At 38.2% G+C, this 25,317-nt stretch overlaps 1 protein-coding gene across 4 annotated transcripts in view; it reads left to right on the top strand.

Annotated features, from left to right (window-relative positions):
• MINPP1 (multiple inositol-polyphosphate phosphatase 1) overlaps positions 1-24,261 on the top strand; it is a 52,385-nt gene extending 28,124 nt beyond the window's left edge. For all 4 annotated transcript variants that reach the window (XM_009458906.5, XM_009458907.5, XM_063780849.1 and 1 more), the window contains one exon: positions 22,955-24,261. In XM_009458906.5, coding sequence (XP_009457181.3) covers positions 22,955-23,351 — 397 coding nt within the window. In that variant the 3' untranslated portion in view covers positions 23,352-24,261. The remainder of the gene's footprint in view (positions 1-22,954) is intronic.
• Positions 24,262-25,317: the final 1,056 nt, after the last annotated feature.

Consider the following 25,317-nt stretch of genomic DNA (forward strand, 5'->3'; position numbering starts at 1 on the left):
CCAGTCTGTGTCTTTTAATTGGAGCATTTAGCCCATTTACATTTAAGGTTAATATTGTTATGTGGAATTTGATCCTGTCATTATGATGTTAGCTGGTTTTTTTGCTCATTAGTTGATACAGTTTCTTCCTAGCCTCGATGGTCTTTACAATTTGGCTTGTTTTTGCAGTGGCTGGTACCGGTTGTTCCTTTCCATGTTTAGTGCTTCCTTCAGGAGCTCTTGTAAGGCAGGCCTGGTGGTGACAAAATCTTTCAGCATTTGCTTGTCTGTAAAGGATTTTATTTCTCCTTCACTTATGAAGCTTAGTTTGGCTGGATATGAAATTCTGGGTTGAAAATTCTTTTCTTTAAGAAGGTAGAATATTGGCCCCCACTCTCTTCTGGCTTGTAGAGTTTTAGCGGAGAGATCTGCTGTTAGTCTGATGGGCTTCCCTTTGTGGGTAACCCGACCTTTCTCTCTGGCTGCCCTTAACATTTTTTCCTTCATTTCAACTTTGGTGAATCTGACAATTATGTGTCTTGGAGTTGCTCTTCTCAAGGAGTATCTTTGTGGCATTCTCTGTATTTCCTGAATTTGAATGTTGGCCTGCCTTGCTAGGCTGGGGAAGTTCTCCTGGATAACATCCTGAATAGTGTTTTCCAACTTGGTTCCATTCTCCCCATCACTTTCAGGTACACCAGTCAGACGTAGATTTGGTCTTTTCACATAGTCCCATATTTCTTGGAGGCTTTGTTCATTTCTTTTTGTTCTTTTTTTCTCTAAACTTCTCTTCTCAGTTCATTTCATTCATTTGATCTTCAATCACTGATACCCTTTCTTGCACTTGATTGAATCGGCTACTGAAGCTTGTGCATGCATCACGTAGTTCTTGTGCCATGGTTTTCAGCTCCATCAGGTCATTTAAGGTCTTCTCTAAGCTGTTTATTCTAGTTAGCCATTCGTCTAATCTTTTTTCAAGGTTTTTAGCTTCTTTGTGATGGGTTTGAACATCCTCCTTTAGCTCAGAGAAGTTTGTTATTACCGATCGTCTGAAGCCTTCTTCTCTCAACTCGTCAAAGTCATTCTCCGTCCAGCTTTGTTCCATTGCTGGTGAGGATCTGCGTTTCTTTGGAGGAGAAGAGGTGCTCTGATTTTTAGAATTTTCAGCTTTTCTGCTCTGGTTTCTCCCCATCTTTGTGGTTTTATCTACCTTTGGTCTTTGATGATAGTGACGTACAGATGGGGTTTTGGTGTGGATGTCCTTTCTGTGTCTTAGTTTTCCTTCTAACAGTCAGGACCCTCAGCTTCAGGTCTGTTGGAGTTTGCTGGAGGTCCACTCCAGACCCTGTTTGCCTGGGTATCACCAGTGGAGGCTGCAGAACAGCAAATATTGCAGAATGGCAAATGTTGCTGCCTGATCCTTCCTCTGGAAGCTTCGTCTCAGAGGGGCACCCAGCCATATGAGGTGTCAGTCGGCCCCTACTGGGAGGTGCCCCCCCAGTTAGGCTACTTGGGGGTCAGGGACCCCCTTGAGGAGGCAGCCTGTCCATTCTCAGATCTCAAACTCTGTGCTGGGAGAACCACTACTCTCTTCAAAGCTGTCAGACAAGGACGTTTAAGTCTGCAGAAGTTTCTGCTGCATTTAGTTCAGTTACGCCCTGCCCCCAGAGGTGGAGTCTACAGAGGCAGGCAGGCAGGCCTCCTTGAGTTGCAGGGGGCTCCTCGCAGTTCGAGCTTCCTGGTGGCTTTGTTTACCTACCCAAGCCTCAGCAATGGCGGACGCCCTTCCCCTAGCCTCGCTGCTGCCTTGCAGTTCGATTTCAGGCTGCTGTGCTAGCAGTGAGCGAGGCTCTGTGGGCATGGGAACCTCCGAGCCAGGCGCAGGATATAATCTCCTGGTGTGCCGTTTGCTAAGACCATTGGAAAAGTGCAGTATTAGGATGGGAGTGTCCTGATTTTCCAGGTACTGTCTGTCATGGCTTCCTTTGGCTAAGAAAGGGAATTCCCGACCCCTTGCGCTTCCCGGGTGAGGCGATGCCCCGTCCTGCTTCGTCTCATGCTCCGTGGGCTACACCCACTGTCTGACAAGCCCTAGTGGGATGAACCCGCTACCTCAGTTGGAAATGCAGAAATCACCTGTCTTCTGCATGGCTCACACTGGGAGCTGTAGACTGGAGCTGTTCTTGGAACCTCCTCCTCATCATCTTGCTTATTTTCTTATAATTTGCTTATCTCACCTACAAATAAATTACAGAGGGAAAGATGCAACTAATTGAGCACTCCATTTTTGGTAGCTAGTAGCTGATGGTATTTTAATAAACTGAGAAGCTAATGAGGTGAATTTTCATGCATGGCTTGTAGTAGCAGGTGCAGTTCTGTGGTGTAGAGGCAATATGACATAGTAGGCAGATGCTTGGATTTGGTTTGACTCCTGGTCCTGCTTTATGGATGCTGCAGATTCCTCACTTTGGAAAAGAGGAATGAAGAATGCCTAGCCCTAATTTGAAAATTCAAAATACTCCAAACTCCAAAACTTTTTGAGTGTGGATGTGATGCAGCAAGTCGAAAATTCCACACCTGACCTCCTGTGATGGGTTGTAGTTGAAACTTAAAATTATTTAAAATATTGTATAAAATTACCTTCATGCTATGTATGTAAGGTGTATATGGAACATAAATGAATTTCATGTCTAGACTTGGGTCCCATCCCCAAGATTATATATATGAAAATATTTCAAAATCTGAAAAAATTTGAAATCCAAAAGATTTATGGTCCCGAACATTTTGGATAAGGAATACTCAACCTATACCTCACCTGACTCATGGAATTGTGATAATCAAGTGAGATAATACTTATTAAAGCACTTAGTATAATATGATATACAGACATGGTATTGGTATTATATGTGATAGTTCTCTGGCCCAAACATGTCCTTAATGTCTTTTTCAGATATTCACACACCCTTCCCCTCCACCACCCCTGCCCCCCTTGGCAATTGTCCAAATAATGAAAACAAGTGCTTTGTGAGACTTATTCTTTTCAAACTTTATGGCATCATTTATTAAACTAACTTCCTTTTCATTGCAAGATGGAAAACATTTTTACTTCTTTTGGATGATTATGCCTTTTCTTGTGGCTTGAAAGGAAAATTCATTCAACAAAGCAGCTACCATGTTTATATGTCAGGCAGTGATGACTGAGGCAAAGTCATTGCACTGTGGCTCTTACAGTCTAGAGAAAATAAAAACATTTTATAAAAGCCATGTATAATGATATAACTGTTTATGTAAGATTGTGAAACAATGTAAGAAGTTGAAAGAGAGAGTTTGACCCTTTAAGACAGGAAATCGTTTTGGCCACTGCCTCTTGTTCTAACTGAAGAGGGAATCAACAAACACTGCTCAGCAGTGAGCGATGATGAAGAAACTGGCAGATGGTTTCCTGGGACTGGGTATCTCTGTACTAAAAGACTGATGAGGATTTTAAAAGATGCTTATTTTGCTGAATTAAGATTAAACCTTAAAATAGGAAAGGAGAATAAAGTACGGTTTGAGACTTCTGTCAGGTTTCTCTCCTAAAAACAGATTGACTAGTGCTGTGAGAAGCACTTCCAAAGAAAATCAATATATGCTCAGCAAGGAGCAAGTAAGTTGTTTTTTGTTTGTTTGTTTTTAATTAATGGACTTTTAAAAGTAATTTTAGGTTCACAGCAAAATTGAGTAGAAAGTACAGAGAGTTCCTATTTACTGCTTTTCTCCACACATTGACAGTCAGGCACCAGTGTGGTAGAATAATAAGCTTTTAATAGAATGTTTATCTTTGTGTTTTTCCTGATCTCTTCTACCAAAACATTAGCCTTTTTTTTTTTGTACATGACTTAAAATCCTTTTTTTAAATTTGGAACTAGAGTTTATAAGTGAGTATTTTGACATTCATATTTTCTGACAAAATGACTTTCACTTTCCCAAGTTCCCAGGCTATTTTTGCTTTCTCCATCCCACCCCTACCCCTTGTTAGAATGTTAATATGTATACAGATTGGGTTTTTTTAAATACTAACATTAAATCAGGGACATTCTTCAGTGCCACTGAATTTTTTTTCAACATAATTTTAATAGCATGGTTTTACTTCATGGAAAAAATGGAAGATTGCAAATTGTTAAATTTTCAGTTAAATATAACCAGCCCTTGAAATTCAGCTCCTTGCATTTTATTAGGAACTTGATTTTTATTTTCCTTTTTGCACCATCACTATAGTAATGGGGTTAAAGTTAAAACCAGCAAATTTAAGCAGATATTTCTATTTAAGCAGATATTTCTATTTAAGCAGCTGTGATTAGAAAAGCAGATTGAATTCACTGAAGAAATGAAGTATCTCCAGATTTTATTTTACTGTCTCCTTCCCCGTATATCTGTTAATATAATCTTTTTAGATTCAGGGAATTCAACAAGTTACTTCATGTTTTCTCAAAGTAAGATTTATTTTGGGTCTACAATTACTTGCCTCATGAGAGCTTCCATTTTAAGTTAATTACTATAAAAATATTTTTTACTGTTACTAAATACCTCAACTCTCAGTGTTAACTTTTTTTTTCTACCTTTTTGTTGGGTTTCAAATCATTGATATTTTCAGATTTCATAGTCTATAAGGTATGGCTTTTTAAAGCTGTGTAGTCCCATATTTTAACGTAAGATGGCAGCATTGAGATAAATGTGTAGTGACACCAAGTGATTTTAGTTATTTGGTCAATTAGCCCATTGTAACAGGGGAGACTTGCTGCTTTAAAGTTCTTAGAAATGTACGCCAATTCTAGGTCTTTTTGCCAACTTTTTGAAGTCACAGTTCCATGGAGTTTAGCCAGGGGTATCAGGAATCTTTTCAGTGCTAGCAATCTCTGTAGTGTTGAAAGATACTGGCTAAATATTTTCTTTCTTTCTTTTTTTTTTTTTTTGGAGACAGAGTCTCACTCTATCCCCCAGGCTGGAGTGCAGTGACATCGTCTCGGCTCACTGCAACCTCTACCTCCCAGGTTCAAGTGATTCTCATGCCTCAGCCTTCCAAGTAGCTGGGATTACAGGCGCCTGCCACCATGCGCAGCTAATTTTTATATTTTTAGTAGAGAGACAGGGTTTCGCCATGTTGGCCAGGCTGGTCTTGAACTCCTAACCTCAGGTGGTCTGCCTGCCTTGGCCTCCCACAGTGCTGGGATTACAGGATTACAGGGGCGAGCCACAGTGCCCGGCCACATACTGGCTAAATACTAATAAGTAAAAGTTTATATAACTAGCCTGGCTGTACTCTGAATTCATATTCAAATGTCCAGCTGCCTTTTGAATAGACACTTTTTGACTATCACTAGATTGTAGGTCTACTAAGTAGTTATTCATTATTTCTGCACAATTATTTTACCTTTGTACATTTTTTTTTAAACTATTCTTGTTGAATTGTATCCAGTTTTGTAAGAATCACTCTTAAATCTGTTGTCATATCTATTCTTGTCATAGTTGGAGAGTATACCTACTCTGTGCTGACCCAACAGTAGAACCGGGAGGCAAATCTTGTTTCAGTTACTATTTTAAAAAAAGAAACCTCACACACACAAAACGCCACAACTTTTTAATAACTGTTAAATCAGTAGAATAGGCTGTTTTGTGAAGTAGTAAGTTTCCTATTTTAGAAATATGCTAGTTGAATCTGGATAACTGTGTCAGAGATTCTATGGAAGAAATGCTTCTACCACCTAAGAGGTTAGGAAATTATTTCATGGCTCCATAACTAAAGGCTCAGTTCATTTCAATTCAGCAAGCAGTTTTTGAGCACATACAATGTGTGGTCACAATGCTAGGCATTGGGAATACATAAACATGGATAAGAAGTTATACCCACTACATCCAAGGGGCTCTCAGTCTAGTAAGGAAGATGTCTTAAGAAAGTAATTTAGTCAAAAGCAAAAGGATGCTTGGGAAAGTAAGTCATCTCTGCAGTTCATGGTAGTTGGAAATGGCTTCTGTGTGGATGTAAGATGTAAGGTGAGCCTTAATCATTGACACTGTAGTGTAATGGAATTTGCATTGGCATAGGATTATTAAAATTCAAATCCTTGTTCAGCGTTTCCTAACCAAAATTTTGTCATCTTTAAAATTCAGGTAATACTCATGTTTCAAGATGTTGAGAAGGTTGAGTGGAGTTCTGTGTTCATGTATGTCTGTGTACCACACAAATACATGTAAAGACACATTTATCTTTTACCACTATGCTTTACACAATTAAGTATTTTATTAATTGTTATTAATACCATCATGACAATCATTCCAGGCAAAATTTGGCTAGAGAAGAATAAGGAAGACATCAAGGAAGAAGAGTATTGAGCAAAGGCCTATGTGGGAATGAAAATGTAAAATACCCAAGTTAAATTTGATGGTATGAGTTAGACAGTGTTGGGAAATAAGCTGTTAGATAGGGTGTTATCTATGCCAGAGAAAAACAGTATACTTTACCTGTCATCTAGATGCTGATTTAAAAATTTTCCTGGCCGGGCGTGGTGGCTCAGACCTGTAATCCCAGCACTTTGGGAGGCCAAGGCAGGAGGATCGCTTGAGCCCAGGAGTTTGAGACCAGCGTGGGCAACAGGGGTAATCCCTACCTCTACAAAAGAAAAAAAAAATTAGCCAGGCATGGTGGCATGTGCCTGTAGTCCCAGCTACTCACGAGGCTGAGGTGGGAAGATCACCTGAGCGTGGGAGCTCGAGTCTAGGGTGAGCCGTGATCGTGCCACTGTACTCCAGCTTGGGCAACAGAGCAAGACCCTGTCTCTAAATAAATAAATAAATAAAATAAGATTGTTCCTATTTCTGCTTCAGTTATTTGTGTTAATTTTAAATAAGTTCCACATATTCTGAGGTTTACACTTAAACATCTCTCTCCTTAATTAGAACATAGACAGGTAAAGTCTATTGTTATTTTTCAAGAATATTTGGACAAATCTATTGAAATAAATATACAGCGTTTTCCAGGTTATCTTTGATAACCCACTATGTTCAGGTTATTTGGCTGGCAACAGAGGGTATATACAAAGATGAATGCATTGAAATTGTCTCCAAACTCAAAGTTTAGAGAACACTTATAATACCACTAAAACAGATAAAAACAAAATTACTGAGAGAGAATTAATTTGAACTCTTTGGGGTTTGGTAAAGGCTTTATGAGGAGTCTTTGAAGTAGGCTACCAAAGACTTTTCTTTCACTAATCTCAGCATATCAGCTCTTAGTAATTGTTTTGATGTGTTTTTTAATAACTTGATTGAGGTATAATTCATGTAAACTGTACATATTTAAAGTGTACAGTTTGGTCAGTTTTTACATATATATATACACCCATGAAACCATCACCATATTCAAGATAAAATATCCATCACATCCAAGTTTCTTTGTGACCCTTTCTAATTCACTTTCTACCCCCATTTTCAGGTAACCACTGATACACTTTCTGTCACTATACATTAAGTTGTATTTTCTAGGATTTTATATAATGGAATCATAGTGAATTTTTTTTTGTTGGGCTTCTTTCACTCAGCATAGTGATTGTAAGATTCATCTGTGTTGCTGATGAATCTAATAGTTCATTCCTTTTTAAGACCAAGTAGTATTCTGTTATGTAGATCCACCACCATTTGTTGACCTTTTGATGAACATTTGGTTATTCACAGTTTTAAGGCTATTGCAAATAATGCTTCTGAATATTTGTGATCTTTGTATGTTATGTTTTGATTTCTTGGGAACCTACCTAATTAGGTGGAATGGCTGAGTCTTAAGTAGGTGTATTTTTCACTTTTTTTTTTTTTTTTTTTTTTGAGACAGAGTCTCACTCTGTTGGCCAGGCTAGAGTGCAGTGGCACGATCTTGGCTCACTTCAGCCTCTGTCTCGTGGGCTCAAGCAGTTCTCCTGGCTCAGCTTCCCAAGAAGCTGGGATTACAGGCATGTGCCACCACGCCCAGATAATTTTTGTATTTTTAGTAGAGATGGGGTTTCATCATGTTGGCCAGACTGGTCTCGAACTCCTGACCTCAGATAATCCACCCACCTCAGCCTCCCAAAGTGCTGGGATTACAGGCATGAGCCACCGTGCCCGGCCGTATTTTTCACTTTTTAAGAAACTGCCAAACTTTTCCCACCAATGTATGAGAGTTTCAGTTGTTCCACATCCTGCCAACGCTTCATATGGCAGGTCTTTTTAATTTTAACCATTCTAATGGGTGTGTAGTAGTACTTTGTTGTGGTTTTAGTTTGCATTTTCATAATGATTAGTGATACTGAGCATCTTTTCATGTGCTTATTTACATCTATATATCTAGTTTGGTGAAGTCTTTATTTTGTCTGCTTTTTAATTGGGTTATCTTTATTATTGTTCTGTGTGTGTGTGTGTGTGTGTGTTGTCTAGGTACAAGTCCTTTGTCAGATTTATGCTCTAGAAATATATTCTCTTAGTCTATGGTTTGCCTTTCTTAAAAAATATATATATATTAATGGACTGATTTTGCCCCATTATTGAGGCATTTCACCCTGAGTATTTATATGTACCCTGTGTATTTTGAGGTTTTCCCACTCTGGCTTATGTGAAAATTATTCTGTTTTTTTTGTGTTAGCTTTGGGAATTTTTTTTTCTTTTTTTAGTTGGGGTCTCACTCTGTTACCCAGGCCAAAGGACAGTGGTGCGGTCATAGCTCACTACAGCCTCAACCTCCCAGGCTCAGGCAATCCTCCCACCTCAGCCTCCCAAGTGGCTGTGACTACATGCATATACCACCATGCCTGGCTAATCCTTAAAAAATTTTTAATACATGGAACTTATTTTTATTTATTTATTTATTTTTATTTTTTTCTCACTGTGTTGCCCAGGCTGGTCTCCTGGTGGGCTCAAGCAGTCCTTCCCCTCTGCTTCTGGAGTCACTGGGATTATAGATGGAGTAATCTGTAATTAGCTCAGCTAATTTTTTTTTTTTTCTACCTATTCCTTTTCAGTGTTTTTTCTCCGGGATTTGGATAGTTTTCTCATATGCATATGCTGTTCAGTGCCAGCTGAAAATTTGAGGGAGCCCCTGCTGGTCTGCAGCACTCTCTTCTCAGGTACTCCTGCTGTGAATTCAGCCAGTGTGGCCTCCCTAAATTCTCACTCCCATCTCAGCTGCTCAGGGCGACTTCCCGAGCTGTTTGGGCATCCCCTCCCTGTGCCATAGTCTGGAAACTCGGCAGTAAGCTGGGGCAGTTGTTGAAGTCACCTCCTTTGCCTTCCTTTTCTTATACTATAACTGTTGTTGAGTGTCTGAAACTTTGTATGTTTTGTTCAGCTTTCTGGTACTTTAAGGTAGGACAGTAAATCTGGTCCCTATTACTCCGTCTTGACTGGAAGTGGAAACTGTTTCAGTGTATTTTTGCTTGAGGAAGAAAAATGTCATACTTGAGTCATTTTAGTTCTTGATTTATGTTAAGCTGTTGGATTGGTGCTTCTCCAAATACTCACTGGAACTGATGTTTCAATTAGATGTGGAAGACTTAACAACAAATTTTTTTCTGGTAATTTTCTTCCCAAAGCATCTGGCAGTTCATGTTGCTTATTTGTATACTTACATAAATATGGGAATTATATGAGTTGTGTAAAGCTGTATTTGATATTCCTGGATCATGTTTAAAAACATACTTTGCATAACATCAATTGAGTGTGAAACGTGAATTAAGAGCTTAGAAAGATCTAGCTGAGTACATTGGGGGGAAGACATGCAATTATTAGTTGTTTTTCTGGTTGAGCTTTTTGAATAACTTGAAGTAGTTGCTTTGTATCCTTTATCTACTTTGAACACACACATAGTTATCAACCCTCATTAAAAGACAGGATTTTAGACTTAAACTTTGTTTTTGGTTGAAGACATAATAAAATCTCCTCACCAATTTCTGTAAGTAAAGGGAGGGGTGTAATTTGGAGAACTGCAGTAATCCTCTTAACCATTTTCGTGCTGTTATTCCTAAAATAAGAAGGGTTGACCAGATCTCAAACCTAAAACATTATGATTCTGTATATTTCTATCCAGACATTTATATAGATTACTCATTTGCTTTCATATATTTGTATTAATAGTTTACATTTTCAAGCAAAATATGTATCTTTTCAAGTGGTTTTGTCACTTTTTGGAAAATGCAACATTCCAAGTTTAATGCATTTTTATCAAGGAGAGAGCAGAGTTAAAGGTGTAATTCCTTTTCTTTGGGATACTTCTGCCAAGAGTCTCAAAGAATAGTCATTACAATGACTATTGTAGTCATTACAATGTAATGGGGGATGTAAGTTAATTTGAGAACTATGACTAGTTGGATCAGAATGCAGAACATCTGAATTTTTCTTAATTTGGTGTTAAATATTCATTCTACTTAGACATTTTAAATATAGTATTAGGACAAAATTATCAGACATTTGTGGAATATATATGACTTTGGAGATATAAACCAATATGGGACAGAATTATAGACACATTATTCCTCAGGATGTCACATTGTAATATATAGCACAGGGATTCTTGGGGTATAGAGTCCGAAATCCCAAAACTATATTTAAGTTTTTATGCACCACATGCCTTTCTTTAGTACGAAGTTCCATTTTCTTAGATTCTCAGATGGTTTCATGTCCTTTGTGAAAGTTAAGAACCACAGATGCAGTGAGGATTGAGTGATTGCTTTGGCAGCCCTCCTTTAAAAAACATTTACCTCTTCCTTTATTTTTTGCTTGTTTGTTTGTTTTGAGACAGGGTCTTACTCTGACACCCTGGAGTGCAGTGGCATGATCATGGCTTATTGCACCCTCGACTTCCTGGGCTCAACTGATCCTCATACCTCAGCCTCCCAAGTAGCTGGGACTACAGGCATGCGCCACAGCGCCTGGCTAATTTTGTGGGGAGTTTTCGTAGACACAAGGTCTCTCCATGTTTCCCAGGCTAGTCTCAAACTCCTGGGCTCAAGCAGTTCTCCCATCTGAGCCTCCCAAAGTGCTGGGATTACAGGCGTGAGCCACCATGCCCAGCTTATTCTTCTGTTAAAGGAAAAACTTGGTCCTTTCTGTCATGGTATCCTGAACCTCACCACTCTGTTTATTGAATGGTAGTGACAAAGCCACATGAGACCATAGATAAAATATAGCAATCTTTATGCTCTTAGCAATCTTATGACAAAATATATGCAAGGGGTTTTATATAAGAAGAGCATAATTATGAGTATAAACTGAGAAGGAATTCGTTTCACATTTGTTGTCTTTTTTGCCCTCCTATACCTACATGCCTATGTTTCTCTCTCTTTCTCTTCTCTGTCAGTCTCTCTCCTCTCTCTGTCTCTGTCTCTCTCTCTCTCTGACACACACACACACACACACACACTTTCTTACTCCCTCATTCAGACATATACACATACTCATACCCATTTATTGTTGCCAGTATTTTGGGCTTGTTCATAGACCAGCTTTGGTTTGTTGGAGAAGATTGGAAGTGAAACCAGAAAAGTTGTCATACCATCTTTGTGATTTTGGTGTATTCAAGGAGAAACTGGAGATTTGGTTCCTTCAAATAGTGATTGGGCATATACTAACTGGAGTTCCTAGGAGATGGTTTAAGAACCAGATTGGACTCTTTTAAGATTAACTCTAAATTGTGACACAGGGCAAAGAGCAGCATGTTCATAGACTTGGAACCAAATCACTTCTTCATAGAAATTAGTGATTTACTTTATACAGTCCTGGCATATACCTTTAATGGCTTCTGGTAAAAATTGGGTCATAAATAAATACTTTTGTGAATTTGTTTTTCGGTGTTTAAAAGTTATAAAAACAAACAAACCCTACTGTATGTGCACACACACAAACTCCACAGCTGTCTCAGCTTCCACCAGTTCAAGGTATCCAAGTCTCCATTTTTGGTGTCTATATATTTGCAATAGAAACATAATTTGTTTTTCCATTTGACACTATGCTACTTAACTTTGTCAAAGAAAATAGAAATGTGAGTAATCCTTATAAATGGGCAAACACAGCTATTTAAGAAGGATTATATATTAGCTCTTTGGAAGCTCTTTTGGTCATAGATAATTACCTGGAGGCAGTTGTTTTTTTATATACCTGAGTTTGATATTTTGCCAGTTGAGTTTCAAACAATGAAGTAGAAATTTGTTTATATATTGCTTAGTCATTCTTGTTTATAAGAAGAGCATTCTGAAATTCTTAACTATGAATGGGACCTTCATTTGAACCATATGGTTTAAAATGCCTGAAAAATTATTGGCTAAGTCCTCTTGAATTTTATACCTCATGATTATGAGTTAGATGTTTTACTTATTCCTTCTTTGGGAGTTGTTTGGAAAAAAACCCTGTTTTTCCTCTGCCTTCACACCAACACGACAATAGTCAACACAACTTCTGCGTTAGTCCATTCTTGCATTGCTATAAAGAAATACCTGAGGCTGGGGAAGAGACACTTAATTGGCTCACAGTTCTGCAGGTTGTAAAAGCATGGCTCCAGCATCTGCTTCTGATGAGGGCCTCAGGAAGCTTACAGTCATGGTGGAAGAGAAAGGGAGCCAGTGTACCACATGGTGAGAGCAGGAGCGAAAGCGAGAGAAGGAAGAGGTCCCAGGCTCCTTTACACAACGAAATCTCATATGAACTAACTGAGCAACAACCGACATGTCACCAAGGGGATGATGCTAAACCATTTGAGAGGGATCCTCCCCCATGTCCCAGTCTCTTCCCACCAGGCCCTACCTCCAATGTTGGGAATCACGTTTCAACATGAGATTGGGAGGGGACAAACATCCAAACCATATCATTCCAACCCTGGCCCCCTAAATCTCATATCCCCACATTTCAAAATACAATCATGCCTTCACAATAGTTCCCCAAGTCTTAACTCATTCCAACATTAACTCAAAAGTCCCAAGTCTGAAGTCTACAGAGTCTCATCTGGAGATGAGTTTCTTCTACCTGTGATCCTGTGAGATCAGAAATGAGTTATTTACCCCCAAGATACAGTGGTAGTACAGACATTTGGTATACCTCCTATTCCAAAAGGGAGAAATCAGCCAAAAGAAAGGGGCGGTAGGCTCCTTGCAAATCTGAAACCCAGCAGGGCAGTTGTTAAATCTTTTTTTCTTTTTCTTTCTCTCTCTCTCTCTCTCTTTTTTTTTAAACAGAGTCTCACTTTCTTGGCCCAGGCTGCATGATCACAGCTCACTGCAGCCTTGACCTCTCTGGCACAAGCCATCCTCCCACCTCAGCCTCCCAAGTAGCTAGGACCTCAGGAGTGCACCACCATGCCTGGCTAATTTTTGTATTTTTAGTAGAGACGGGATTCCGCCATGTTGGCCAGGTTGGTCTTAACCTCCTGAGCTCAAGTGATCTGCCCACCTCAGCCTCCCAAAGTGCTAGGATTACAGGTGTGACCCATTGTGCCAAGCCAGTCTTTAAATCTTAAAGCTTCAAAACAGTTTCCTTCTTGCCATGTGAAACCTGCTTCCCCTTTGCCTTCTGTCATGATTGTAAGCCTCCTGAGGCCCTCCCCAGAAGCAGATGCTAGAACCACGCTTCCTCTACAACCTGCAGAACCGTAAGCCAAAATACACTTGTTTTCTTTATAAATTACCCAGTCTCAGGTATTTCTTTATAGCATTGCAGAAAAGGGCTAACACAAAATTGGTACCAAGGCATGGGGCACTGCTATAAAGATACCTGAAGATGTGGAAGTAGCTTTGGAACTGGGTAAAAGGCAAAGGCTGGAAGAGTTTGGAGGGCAAAGAAGACAGGAAGATGAAGAAAAATTAGGAACTTCTGAGAGACTGGTTAAATGGTTGTGAACAAAATGCTGATAGCGATATGAACAGTGAAGTCTAGGCTGATGAGGTTCCAGATGGAAGTGAGGATGTTATTGGGAACTAGAGCAAATGTTACCCCTGTCACATCCTAGCAAAGAACCTGGCTGTACTGTGTGCCCTAGGGATACCCTCATCAGTTTTTCCTCATTCACGATGTGGCCTGGCTGCTTCTAACAGCCTATGATCTAATATGGGAGCAAAGAAATGACTTAAAGTTAGAACTTATATACAAAAGGGAAGCGGAGTGTAAAAGTTTGGAAAATTTTCAGTCAAGCCATGTGGTAGAGAAAGAAAAAGTATTTTCAGGAGAAGAATCCTAGCAGGCTGTGGAGCAACCACCTGAAAAAGAGGTTATCATGGCCAGGGCACAGTAGCTCATGCTTGTTAATTCCAGAACTTTGGGAGGTCAAGGAAGGAGGATCACTTGGGCCCAGGAGTTCAAAACCACCCTGGGCAACAAAGTGAGACCTCATCTCTACAAAAAATAAAATAATTAGCTGGGTGTGGTGGTGCATGCCTGTAGTCCCAGCTACTCGGGGGCAGAGGTGGGAGGACTGTTTGAGTCTGAGGGGTCAAGGTTGCAGTGAGCTATGATCACTAAAATGAGTTTGGTCATTTCTAAGACACTGGATTATAAGACATATTAAAAGAAGATGTTTTAAGTTAGTATTATGTCCAGGTAAGGTTTCTTAAAAATAAATTTTTTAAAAAGAAAACAAAGTTAGTTTTATGAGAGAAGGGGGAGTCCCCAGACTCTTAAACAACCAGATTTCATATGAACTGAGAAGTCACTCATCACCAAGGGAATGGCACTAAGCCATTCAAGAGGGATCCGTCCCCATGATTCAGTACCTCCCACTAGGTCCTGCCTTCAACATTGGGGATCACTTTTCAGCATGAGATTTGGAGGAGACAAACATCCAAACTATATCAACTTCTGTGACCCAGTGTTGGGGGATGGGGGTTCCCCACCAATAAGCAGCAGACACCAGCTAGGTATCCTCTGATTTTGACACTATCTGCCTGGATGTAGCATCAGATCTCACAAGTTGAGGACTCAGTCCCCAAGATTGCCCCCTGCCCTTTTCAGACACCAGTCATAAGTCTGGGCCTCTGGAACACCTGACTGACTGGCTTCAAGTTGGGGTTTTCACAGTCCCCTCTTTGGTTTCACTTAATTTTCAGGAGTGGCTCACAGAGCTCAGGAAAACATGTTTACCAGTTTAGTATAAAAGATATTACAGAGGATACAAGTGACACATAAAATGAGGTATGGGGGAAAGGATGTGGAGCTTCCATGCCCTCCCAGGGCCACACCACCCTCCAGGAACCTCCACATTTTCAGCTGTCCATAAGCTCTCCAAACCCTGTCCTCTTGGGTTCTTATGGAGGCCTCATTACTTAGACATGATTAATTAAACTATGGGCCATTGGTGATCAACTTGACCTTCAGCCCCTCTCCCTCTTCCCTGAGGTTGAGGGATGGGCTTGAAAATGCTAACCCTGTAATCATGCCTTTGCCTTTTTGCTGACCAGCCCCATCCTGAAGCTATCAATCAACATGAGCATGCAAAAAGACAGCACTTTGGAGATTTCAAGGATTTTAGGAGTTTTGTACCAGGAAACAGGAACAAAGACCAAATATATATTATATTTCACAATATCATTGGAACCTTAAGAAAGAAGCCTCTCTCCTTTCTTACGGAGCCTAGAGGAATAAAGATAATAATAAAGATTACTTTATTTATGAATAGTAATACTTTACAAAGTAATCTTTATTATCTTTATTCTAGTTTGCCCTTGAACCATTAAAGGTTACTAAGTTGAATTCAGGCTGAGAAAAACAAAATAGCAAAGAAAAACATTTATGTTTGAGATTTTAGTGATTTATATTCTGAGATGTTATGTAATGGAAATACTTTTGAGATAAAGCAAAAAATACTTAACATTCTTTTAGTTGTTGCAGCTTATTTAAGAGTGTGCATAATTCTTACCCTTGAAACCTCAACCTAGACATTTAGTGAATTCTGTTTTTGAAATGGGAAAATCAAGAATAAAGTCAGATTTTAAAAATTGTATAAAACATGTAGTTGCTAAAATGTAATTTTAAGTCCTCCTTAGGGTTTCAGTTTTATGAACCCTATGTCCTCCTTAAGGTTTCAGGAAACCTCCCTAGGTTTTCATGTTGATAGCATATTATATGAAATATTATGGCAGTTTTTTTCTATTTTATAAGTTGTTTTTCTCTGAGATAAAATTTCTCTTAAGCGGGATTTTTAATATTCAAGCTTTCTTGACTTTTTTTTTAAAAAGACATAAACCAAACCAAGTATATTCTTACCTGTATCCAGTAAAGATTTGTGTACATACATTTAGGAGTGATTTATACATATGTCTTGAAGTGATAATTTGTTTTAGGTGATTATATGTTTTATACATGTTTGTGTTATACTTCACCAGTAGTGATATTGTCAAGCAAAAAAAAATGCAGCATCATAAAATTAACTTTGTTTTCTTTTTAAAAAATTTATTCTTAAGAAACCTTACCTGGACATAATACTAACTTAAAATATCTTCTTTTAATATGTCTTATAATCCAGTGTCTTAGAAATGACCAAACTCATTTTAGTTATATCTAGGAAATCAAAGGTAAAGATGGAGAGATTGATTGGCAAGGAGAGGAGGTTCATGAATTGAGAGTAGAATGTGTAAGAAGCATGAAATAGATCGCATCGAGTCTGGATACAACCTCAGAATCCTTCTCAATGCAGTGTTCCAAATAGCTATTAATTACTGATTGGAGATTTGGCCCAGATACTGGTTTTATGACTAAAAGTTGTCATTTGTTGACATATTCTCTTTCTTCTAAGCAAGAGTAAAAATTTAGATGCATACACCCTTGTCTTTGTTCATCTGCTTAGAGGCTTACATCATTAGTGATCATGTCGTGGGGCAAAATTGGGATTCAGCCCCAGAGGCCACATGGTTCTTGGCTTCACGGAGGCAAGAATTCAAGAGTGAGCCAAAAGACTAGAGTGAAAGCAAGTTTATTAAAAAGTAAAGGAATAAAAGGGAGGCTGCCACATAGGCAGAGTAGCCTTGAGGGCTGCTGGTTGGCTATTTTTTATGGTTATTAATAAATAATAGCATAAATTAATCGTATGCTAAACAAGGAGTGGATTATTCATGAGTTTTCTGGGAAAGGGTAGGGAATTGTCGGGACCAAGAGTTCCTTCCCTTTTTAGACCTTATAGGGTAACTTCCAGGAGTTGCCGTGGCATCTGTAAACTGTCACGGCACAGATGGGAGTGTCTTTTAGCATGCTAATGTATTCTAGTTAGCACATAATGAGCAGTGAGGATCATTGAGGATGAGCAGAGGTCACTCTCTTTGCCCTCTTGATTCTGGCTGGTTGTGGCTGGCTTCTTTACCACATCCTGTTTTATCAGCAGGGTCCTTGTGACCTGTGTCTTGAGAAACACGTTCTGCCGAATTATCTCAATCAGCTTTTTATAGAACTGTGCTTTTCACTGAATATTTTTTTCTTATTGCATGTTCATTTCAGATGAAAAACCTGAGAAATGTGGTCTTCGCCTTTGCGTTGGAAAAGAATTGATGCCTTATTTAAGAAACAATCAGCTAGGTGTGGTGGTTCACACCTATGATCCCAGCACTTTGGGAGGCCGAGGTGAGAGCATCACTTGGGGCCAGGAGTTCAAGACCAGCTTGGGCAACAAGCTAAGACCCTGTTTCTACAAAAAAAAACTTTAAAATGAGTTGGGCATGGTGGTGCACTCCTGTGGTCCTAGTTACTTGGGAGGCCTACGTGGGAAGAGTGCTTGAGCCCAGGAGGTCGAGGCTGCAGTGAGCCATGATTACACCACTGTATTCCAGCCTGGGTGACAGAGTGAGCTCCTGTATCTTTAAACAAAAACAAGGAAAAAAATATCATTTTTTAAAAATTTTGCGGGATTTTACATGTGCTTTTGCCAAATTGCATGTTGCTGAAGACTATTACTAAGCACTGACAACAGAGTCTTCCTCAGTCAGTATGTTGAAATACTATGTTTCTTCCCACAAATAAGAACTGATTTGATTTTAAATTATTATTATTTTTTTTCCAAGACAGATTCTCGCTCTGTCACCCGGGCTAGAGTGCAGTGACGCGATCTCGGCTCACTGTGACCACTGCCCCCTGGGTCAAGTGATTCTTCTGCCTTGGGCTCCTGAGTAGCTTGGACTACAGTCATGTGCCACCACACCCAGCTAGTTTTTTTGTATATTTGATAGAGATGGGATTTTACTAGGTTGGCCCACCTGTTCTCAAACTCTTGGCCTCAAGAGATCTGCCCATGGCCTCCCTAAGTGCTGGGATTACTTGATTTTAAATGATTTTAATCAGCAATGGTTTGAAAGTAAATTTAAGTGACTAAGAAGTGACTAAGTTCCTAAATTATTTACTCTACTCCTCATAAACAAGTATTTTCTTATAAAAGGCATTAAGGTTTTTCCAATTAAAATTTTTTTGTATAAATTGTTTCCATACAATTTAATTTATGGTATACCTGTGGTTTTGCTTTTGCATTTGGATCTTTAGCACCTTTGCATATCTGATGAATTTTAAAATATGCTATTCAATGAAATGAGTTTGTTACTTGATACCCTGTTTACCTTTAGAATAAAGTGTTAGGTACTAATATTTTAGGAGAACTGACTTGAACTCATCTCCTGGATTCTAAACTCAGCACACCACTAATTTGTGTGCTGGGTCACTTCACTGCTAGAACTGCTGTGGCTCTTGCTGCCACTGTGGCTGTTTGCTATCACAGATTGATCGATGGCTCTGTGGCAAACACTACCATAGAGCCATCGATCAATATGTGATAGCAAATATGTGAGTATTTTTCTGTAGCTCAAATCCAACAGCTTTGCAAGGGAAGTAGCTTATCTTCATTTGGCAGGAATGAAGCCTGAGAGAGATTGAGTAATTTGCCCTAAAATTTGCTCATAACCAAGTTATGCCCTGTAGTTTTCAAGCTTCTTAGTTTTTCCCTCTCTAAAAGGGTATGACAGAACCTGTATCATAGAGTAAGCAATTACTTTGCTAAGGCTACACAGAGCAGCATTTCTGTTTTAAGACTTAGTAGGAGTGTATTCATGACCCAGCTCAAACACCACCTCCTCAGCAAAGCGCATTCACTTCTTCCTTAGTCAGAAGGATTTGTTCTCTGGGTTTCTCTAACAGACACATGCGAATCTGAAAGAGCCAGAAATGTTTCATTTGTGTTTTTGTTCTTTTATCCCACTATTCTTCTCCCCTCCCCTCCCCCTCCAAGAAGAAACTAGCATGGTGCCTGGCACTTGGCATGAAATGACAGGGCCTGTCACTTCTAACAAATTAACCAAATGGGTCTTTTGAAAAGTCTCTTCTTTATTACGTTTTGGAAAACTGAGTGCAGCTAATTTGCCCAGGGCCTTTTGTATGAATATGAGCATCATCAGCTAGCGGCTTTTTCTTGAGTAGCAAGCTATGTTAAGTCACAAAGGGTAAAAGTAAAAAAAAATTATTATGAATGAAATTGTGCTCTTTTTTAATACTTTCCATTATCACAAACTTAAAATATTTATACTTGGTTATTGTAAAAATATATAAATTATAAAAATAAAATTATAAGTGTATTATTCCCTATAGGCACATTTCAATTTCTAAGCAAAATCTTGTTTTTGCTTTTAATGGCTCTACTTTTTTTAAACTATTACCCTTGTCTTATTTTAATGTTTTACTAGTGCATTTAACTAGACCTTTAAGATATTGGGGGTTTTTTGGTGTGTTTCAAATTTGTATAATAGACATTGCTCTATGTAAGAAGATAATCAGTACTTACGGACTTTATAAAAAGTTAGCACTTTTCCTTCCTATTGAAAATTGTCTGGAATTCTAAAATACAATTTTAAAACAAATTGGATTCATCAAATGGTAGAAGACAGTAATTTATTTTTGATGGGATGGTTTACTGTGAGAATCTAATATATAAACTTCCTTGATTTCCCATAAAACTTCCAGTAAGCATTTTTAAGTATAATTTTCCTCAAATTTCTTCTGAAGAATTCACTGATTTTAACATATCACTGACAGTAAGGCAGTAAAAAAAGGGGGGAAGGTGTTTACTGCCTTTTGTATAAACCCAAGGAACCTTGAAATTTACAACTTAAATTTGAGTCACAGTCTAGATTTCATTTCTTCTGTAGCTTGAATGCAATTAATAGAACTTTGAACTCATAATTTGTGCATAGCTCTTTTGGTCTCTTTCCTTCCCCCAATTTATAGTTTTCATGTGTGTGTTTTTATTTGTCTTGTATCTTTTCTCCTATTTGCTATTTATTTGATTAACTTTTGAATCTAAGTATGTAAGACTGTCCATACCACTGTCTGTCCTGTGCTCTCCAACACAGTAGCCACCAGCAACATGTGGTGGTTTGGTGCTTAAAAAGCGGCTGGTCTGAGTGAAGCTGTCCATAGTGTAAATTATGCACTGGATCTCAGACACTTGGTAGAAAAAAGAATGTAAAGTTTACTAATGGCGTATAAATTACTTGCTGAAATGACAATAGTTTGGATATATTGTCATATCTTGTCCCCAGTTTATTAGAGTTCTTCTGTGGGGGAAAGAGGAGAGAGTTACTGACAGTAAATTCTTCTGGTTAGACAGTGGAGGTGTTGCTGCTGTTGCTGCTATCCTCCCTGACCTGTTTTGTGTGCTAATAGATTCCATGGAGAGCAATAAATGAAAGTTGAATTTAGGATTGCTTCTGGCTTTGAGGTTTCTACCTAATGGCTAAAGGATTTAAAATGTAAACCAGTATATTTATACTACTTGTTTTTCTTTTAACTTGTATCCTTATTAAATTTCATTATTTAGATGGTGACAGTAGTGTTAGCTTAGACTTGAATATACTCAGATGTATAAAGGGGCCAGGCAAGTAACAAAGGAATGAATTCATCCTATGTTAGACAATGTGGAATGATACATGTGCTGTGCAACAAGTATATGCCCTCTCTACAGGGTGGGTAACCTTATTCCTGTTCAGCTGATTATGGTCTTACGGGTATATATGGACTTGTGTTGCCAGATCTTTCAGATTTCTAAGAAGAGCAAAAATCTGGATTTTTAAGAATCTTAAACCTCTCAATTTTTAAATACTGATAAGTAATGTAAAATTTAAAAATACTTATGCTGGTCAAACTAAATATGGCTGTGTTCTGAATGCTACTGCTTGGTAACTTCAGACCTAAGAGGTTGCTTCTTGGAAATAAATACAGGTTTTAGGTATTTTAGATGACCTAATTAAAGTATACCAGTTATGAAGAGAGGCTTGGTAAGCTCCTGTTGATGAATGGCTTTTAAGTTTTACACCTTTTAGAGAATATTAATCTGAAAGTAGTGAATAATTGTCTTTTAGTTTGTTTTGAAATACTGTTAACAGTTTCAGTGTACTTTTTGAGTATATATTTCTAGCGTACTCTTACATATGGAAGTTATTCTGCTCCTTATTTTTTCTTACACGCTTTTCCGTAGTTATTTTAATATGAATTGTTTTCCTGAACATTTAGAAAAAGGTTTGTGTCAGATTGCTTGTCTCATCTCACAGAACCCCCCCATTCTGGTGTGTGTACTGTTCAGAAGTATGATGGGTTGTTTTCTGAGATTTCCTGGCTCTGTTCCCCTCCCCCCACTTTCATCTAGACTTACTTTTTCCTTTATCTCTTCTGTCCCTCTCCTGCTTGGCTGAAATTCCACTCCCAGCAGTTTCTCTAGTGTGAGCCCTGTGTTTGGAGAGTTCACAGGAGCTCCAGGATTCTCTAGCCCCAGGCCTCACTGTAGGCCTGCCTTGCACTCACCAAGTCCTGGAGAGGACTAAATACTTCCCAATTTCAGCTGCTATATCCAGTTCACACACAGCGCTTCCAGTGAATACCTGTGGGCTGTTTGGGATTCTCTTGTTCTCAGATTGCTCAGATGCTCTGTGGCTTCTCTCTGCTTTCTTCAACAGATACTGATAATATCTAGTGCTTGAGGTTGGATGCTACTTGGAGTGGTTCATAGAGAATACTTTTCCACCTAGTTATGTTGTAAATGTTTCCCATGGGTTTTTGGATTTGCTATCTGCTTGCTGTGTTTGTGTGTGTTGGGGGCAGAGGGAATCAGGAAGGTCTAGAACTGCTGCTTCTATCCTCCCAGAAAATCCAGATGCACTAAATTGATAACCTGATGAGTGGTGGCAAAAAGTCAGACAGTCATGTTTGAATAGGTTTACAAATTATATTTAAGAAAAATAGTATTTTTTCTATAAAGGTAGGGAAAAGGCTAAGCAGTCATTCACTGCTTCTTAATAAAAATTCTTTACCAGAAAAAAAAAATCATAGAAAACTTCAAGAAAAAGAATTGATTCAGCTCAGTGTTGAAAGTGGTTTGTATTCCTGGCACTTTATACTCCCACTCCCAACCAGAGACACATTGTTTCAGCCACAATAGGTTACATCACTAACCTTTTTTGGGTTTTGTAAACCATTAAGGATTACATGAATTACCATGTAATCCTGTTCAGACTTGGTAAGACATGTACTGAATATTGCTTGTTCTTATTCCCTAGATATAAATAAAATAATAACACTTTATTCAAAAGAGCTCCATGGAGTAATATTTACTAAGGGCCAGGTTGCTCAGTTTTATGCACAGAAAGGCAATACAGTGTTGAAATACACATCTGTTTCAAGTTCCCATATCTATAAGACACTTCTCTCTCTTTAAACTTAAAGGAAAATATATATGCACACTTATATGGATTTACAACAGTACAGTGATCCTGAGTTTCGGAACTTAACTTTCAGTATAAAAAGTTTAGTTCTCTGCCACACGGAATTTCAGCCGTATGCTTGTGTAATGTATATAAAGATTTAAAAAAATAGATGGGATTATTTAAACTAAAAAAAGATGTGAAAGTTACTCCTAAGTGTAAATACTATGTTCTATGACATTAATATATATACCTTATTTTCTCTTAATTTCTATTTGAAGGTCTCAGCCAGTTTCTTCTCCAGTCATCCTCCAGTTTGGTCATGCAGAGACTCTTCTTCCACTGCTTTCTCTCATGGGCTACTTCAAAGACAAGGAACCCCTAACAGCGTACAATTACAAAAAACAAATGCATCGGAAGTTCCGAAGTGGTCTCATTGTACCTTATGCCTCGAACCTGATATTTGTGCTTTACCACTGTGAAAATGCTAAGACTCCTAAAGAACAATTCCGAGTGCAGATGTTATTAAATGAAAAGGTGTTACCTTTGGCTTACTCACAAGAAACTGTTTCGTTTTATGAAGATCTGAAGAACCACTACAAGGACATCCTTCAGAGTTGTCAAACCAGTGAAGAATGTGAATTAGCAAGGGCTAACAGTACATCTGATGAACTATGAGTAACTGAAGAACATTTTTAATTCTTTAGGAATCTGCAAGGAGTGATTACATGCTTGTAATAGGTAGGCAATTCCTTGATTACAGGAAGCTTTTATATTACTTGAGTATTTCTGTCTTTTCACAGAAAAACATTGGGTTTCTCTCTGGGTTTGGACATGAAATGTAAGAAAAGATTTTTCACTGGAGCAGCTCTCTTAAGGAGAAACAAATCTATTTAGAGAAACAGCTGGCCCTGCAAATGTTTACAGAAATGAAATTCTTCCTACTTATATAAGAAATCTCACACTGAGATAGAATTGTGATTTCATAATAACACTTGAAAAGTGCTGGAGTAACAAAATATCTCAGTTGGACCATCCTTAACTTGATTGAACTGTCTAGGAACTTTACAGATTGTTCTGCAGTTCTCTCTTCTTTTCCTCAGGTAGGACAGCTCTAGCATTTTCTTAATCAGGAATATTGTGGTAAGCTGGGAGTATCACTCTGGAAGAAAGTAATATCTCTAGATGAGAATTTGAAACAAGAAACAGAGTGTTGTAAAAGGACACCTTCACTGAAGCAAGTCGGAAAGTACAATGAAAATAAATATTTTTGGTATTTATTTATGAAATATTTGAACATTTTTTCAATAATTCCTTTTTACTTCTAGGAAGTCTCAAAAGACCATCTTAAATTATTATATGTTTGGACAATTAGCAACAAATCAGATAGTTAGAATCGAAGTTTTTCAAATCCATTGCTTAGCTAACTTTTTCATTCTGTCACTTGGCTTCGATTTTTATATTTTCCTATTATATGAAATGTATCTTTTGGTTGTTTGATTTTTCTTTCTTTCTTTGTAAATAGTTCTGAGTTCTGTCAAATGCCGTGAAAGTATTTGCTATAATAAAGAAAATTCTTGTGACTTTACTACCAGGACTTTTCTCTTCCCCATGTCAAAATACAATCAATAATTGATGGTAAAAGTTTGGAAATTGAAGCAGATTTGACTCACCTGGCAATTTTTTTTTATTTTTTATTTTTGTTATACTTTTAAGTTCTAGGGTACATGTGCACAACATGCAGTTTTGTTACATATGTATACATGCACCATGTTGGTGTGCTGCACCCATTAACTTGTCATTTACATTAGGTATATCTCCTAATGCTATTCCTCCTCCCTCCCCCTACCCCACGACAGGCCCCAATGTGTGATGTTCCCCTTCCTGTGTCCAAGTGTTCTCATTGTTCAATTCCCACCAATGAGTGAAAACATGCAGTGTTTGGTTTTTTGTTCTTGCGATAGTTTGCTGAGAATGATGGTTTCCAGCTTCATCCATGTCCCTACAAAGGACATGAACTCATCGTTTTTTATGGCTGCATAGTATTCCATGGTGTATATGTGCCACATTTTCTTAATCCAGTCTATCATTGATGGACATTTGGGTTGGTTCCAAGTCTTTGCTATTGTCACCTGGCAATTTAAAGCAATTTTCTTTGAATAGAAATTTCCTCAAATAATGGATTTGTTAATGCATTTTATTTTAATTCATATACACCTTAAAGGTAATATATTTCAAAGGAAAATCTTAGATTTTTCTTAAAAATATGTGGTTACTCTTATTAAACGACATGCAGCAAAATCCCCTACTGGAGTCTCCTCTTACTAGTTTCACGGTACTTTGCTTTCGAGGAGACAGACCATAGGAAAACCAATACATGTTAAGGATATCCATGTGTCTATGTACAGATTATGTACAGATTGTCATATGTGACTTGGATTAGGATATTTTCAAGCCAAACTTCAGTTGATAAAATTGGAAAAATCAGTTTGAGACTTAAAAAAAATGGCAATAAGATCTTTTTTATCACCCATAGTCGAAATATTTTCTAGTTAATGCTTAGTCATTTGTTTTTTAGCCAATGAAGTTATCATATGCTAATTTAGAGAAAAGATAAAAAGATTTTTAATGCTTTCTCTATTAG

This window comes from Pan troglodytes, chromosome 8, assembly GCF_028858775.2.
Source record: "Pan troglodytes isolate AG18354 chromosome 8, NHGRI_mPanTro3-v2.0_pri, whole genome shotgun sequence".
Classification (NCBI taxonomy): domain Eukaryota; kingdom Metazoa; phylum Chordata; class Mammalia; order Primates; family Hominidae; genus Pan; species Pan troglodytes.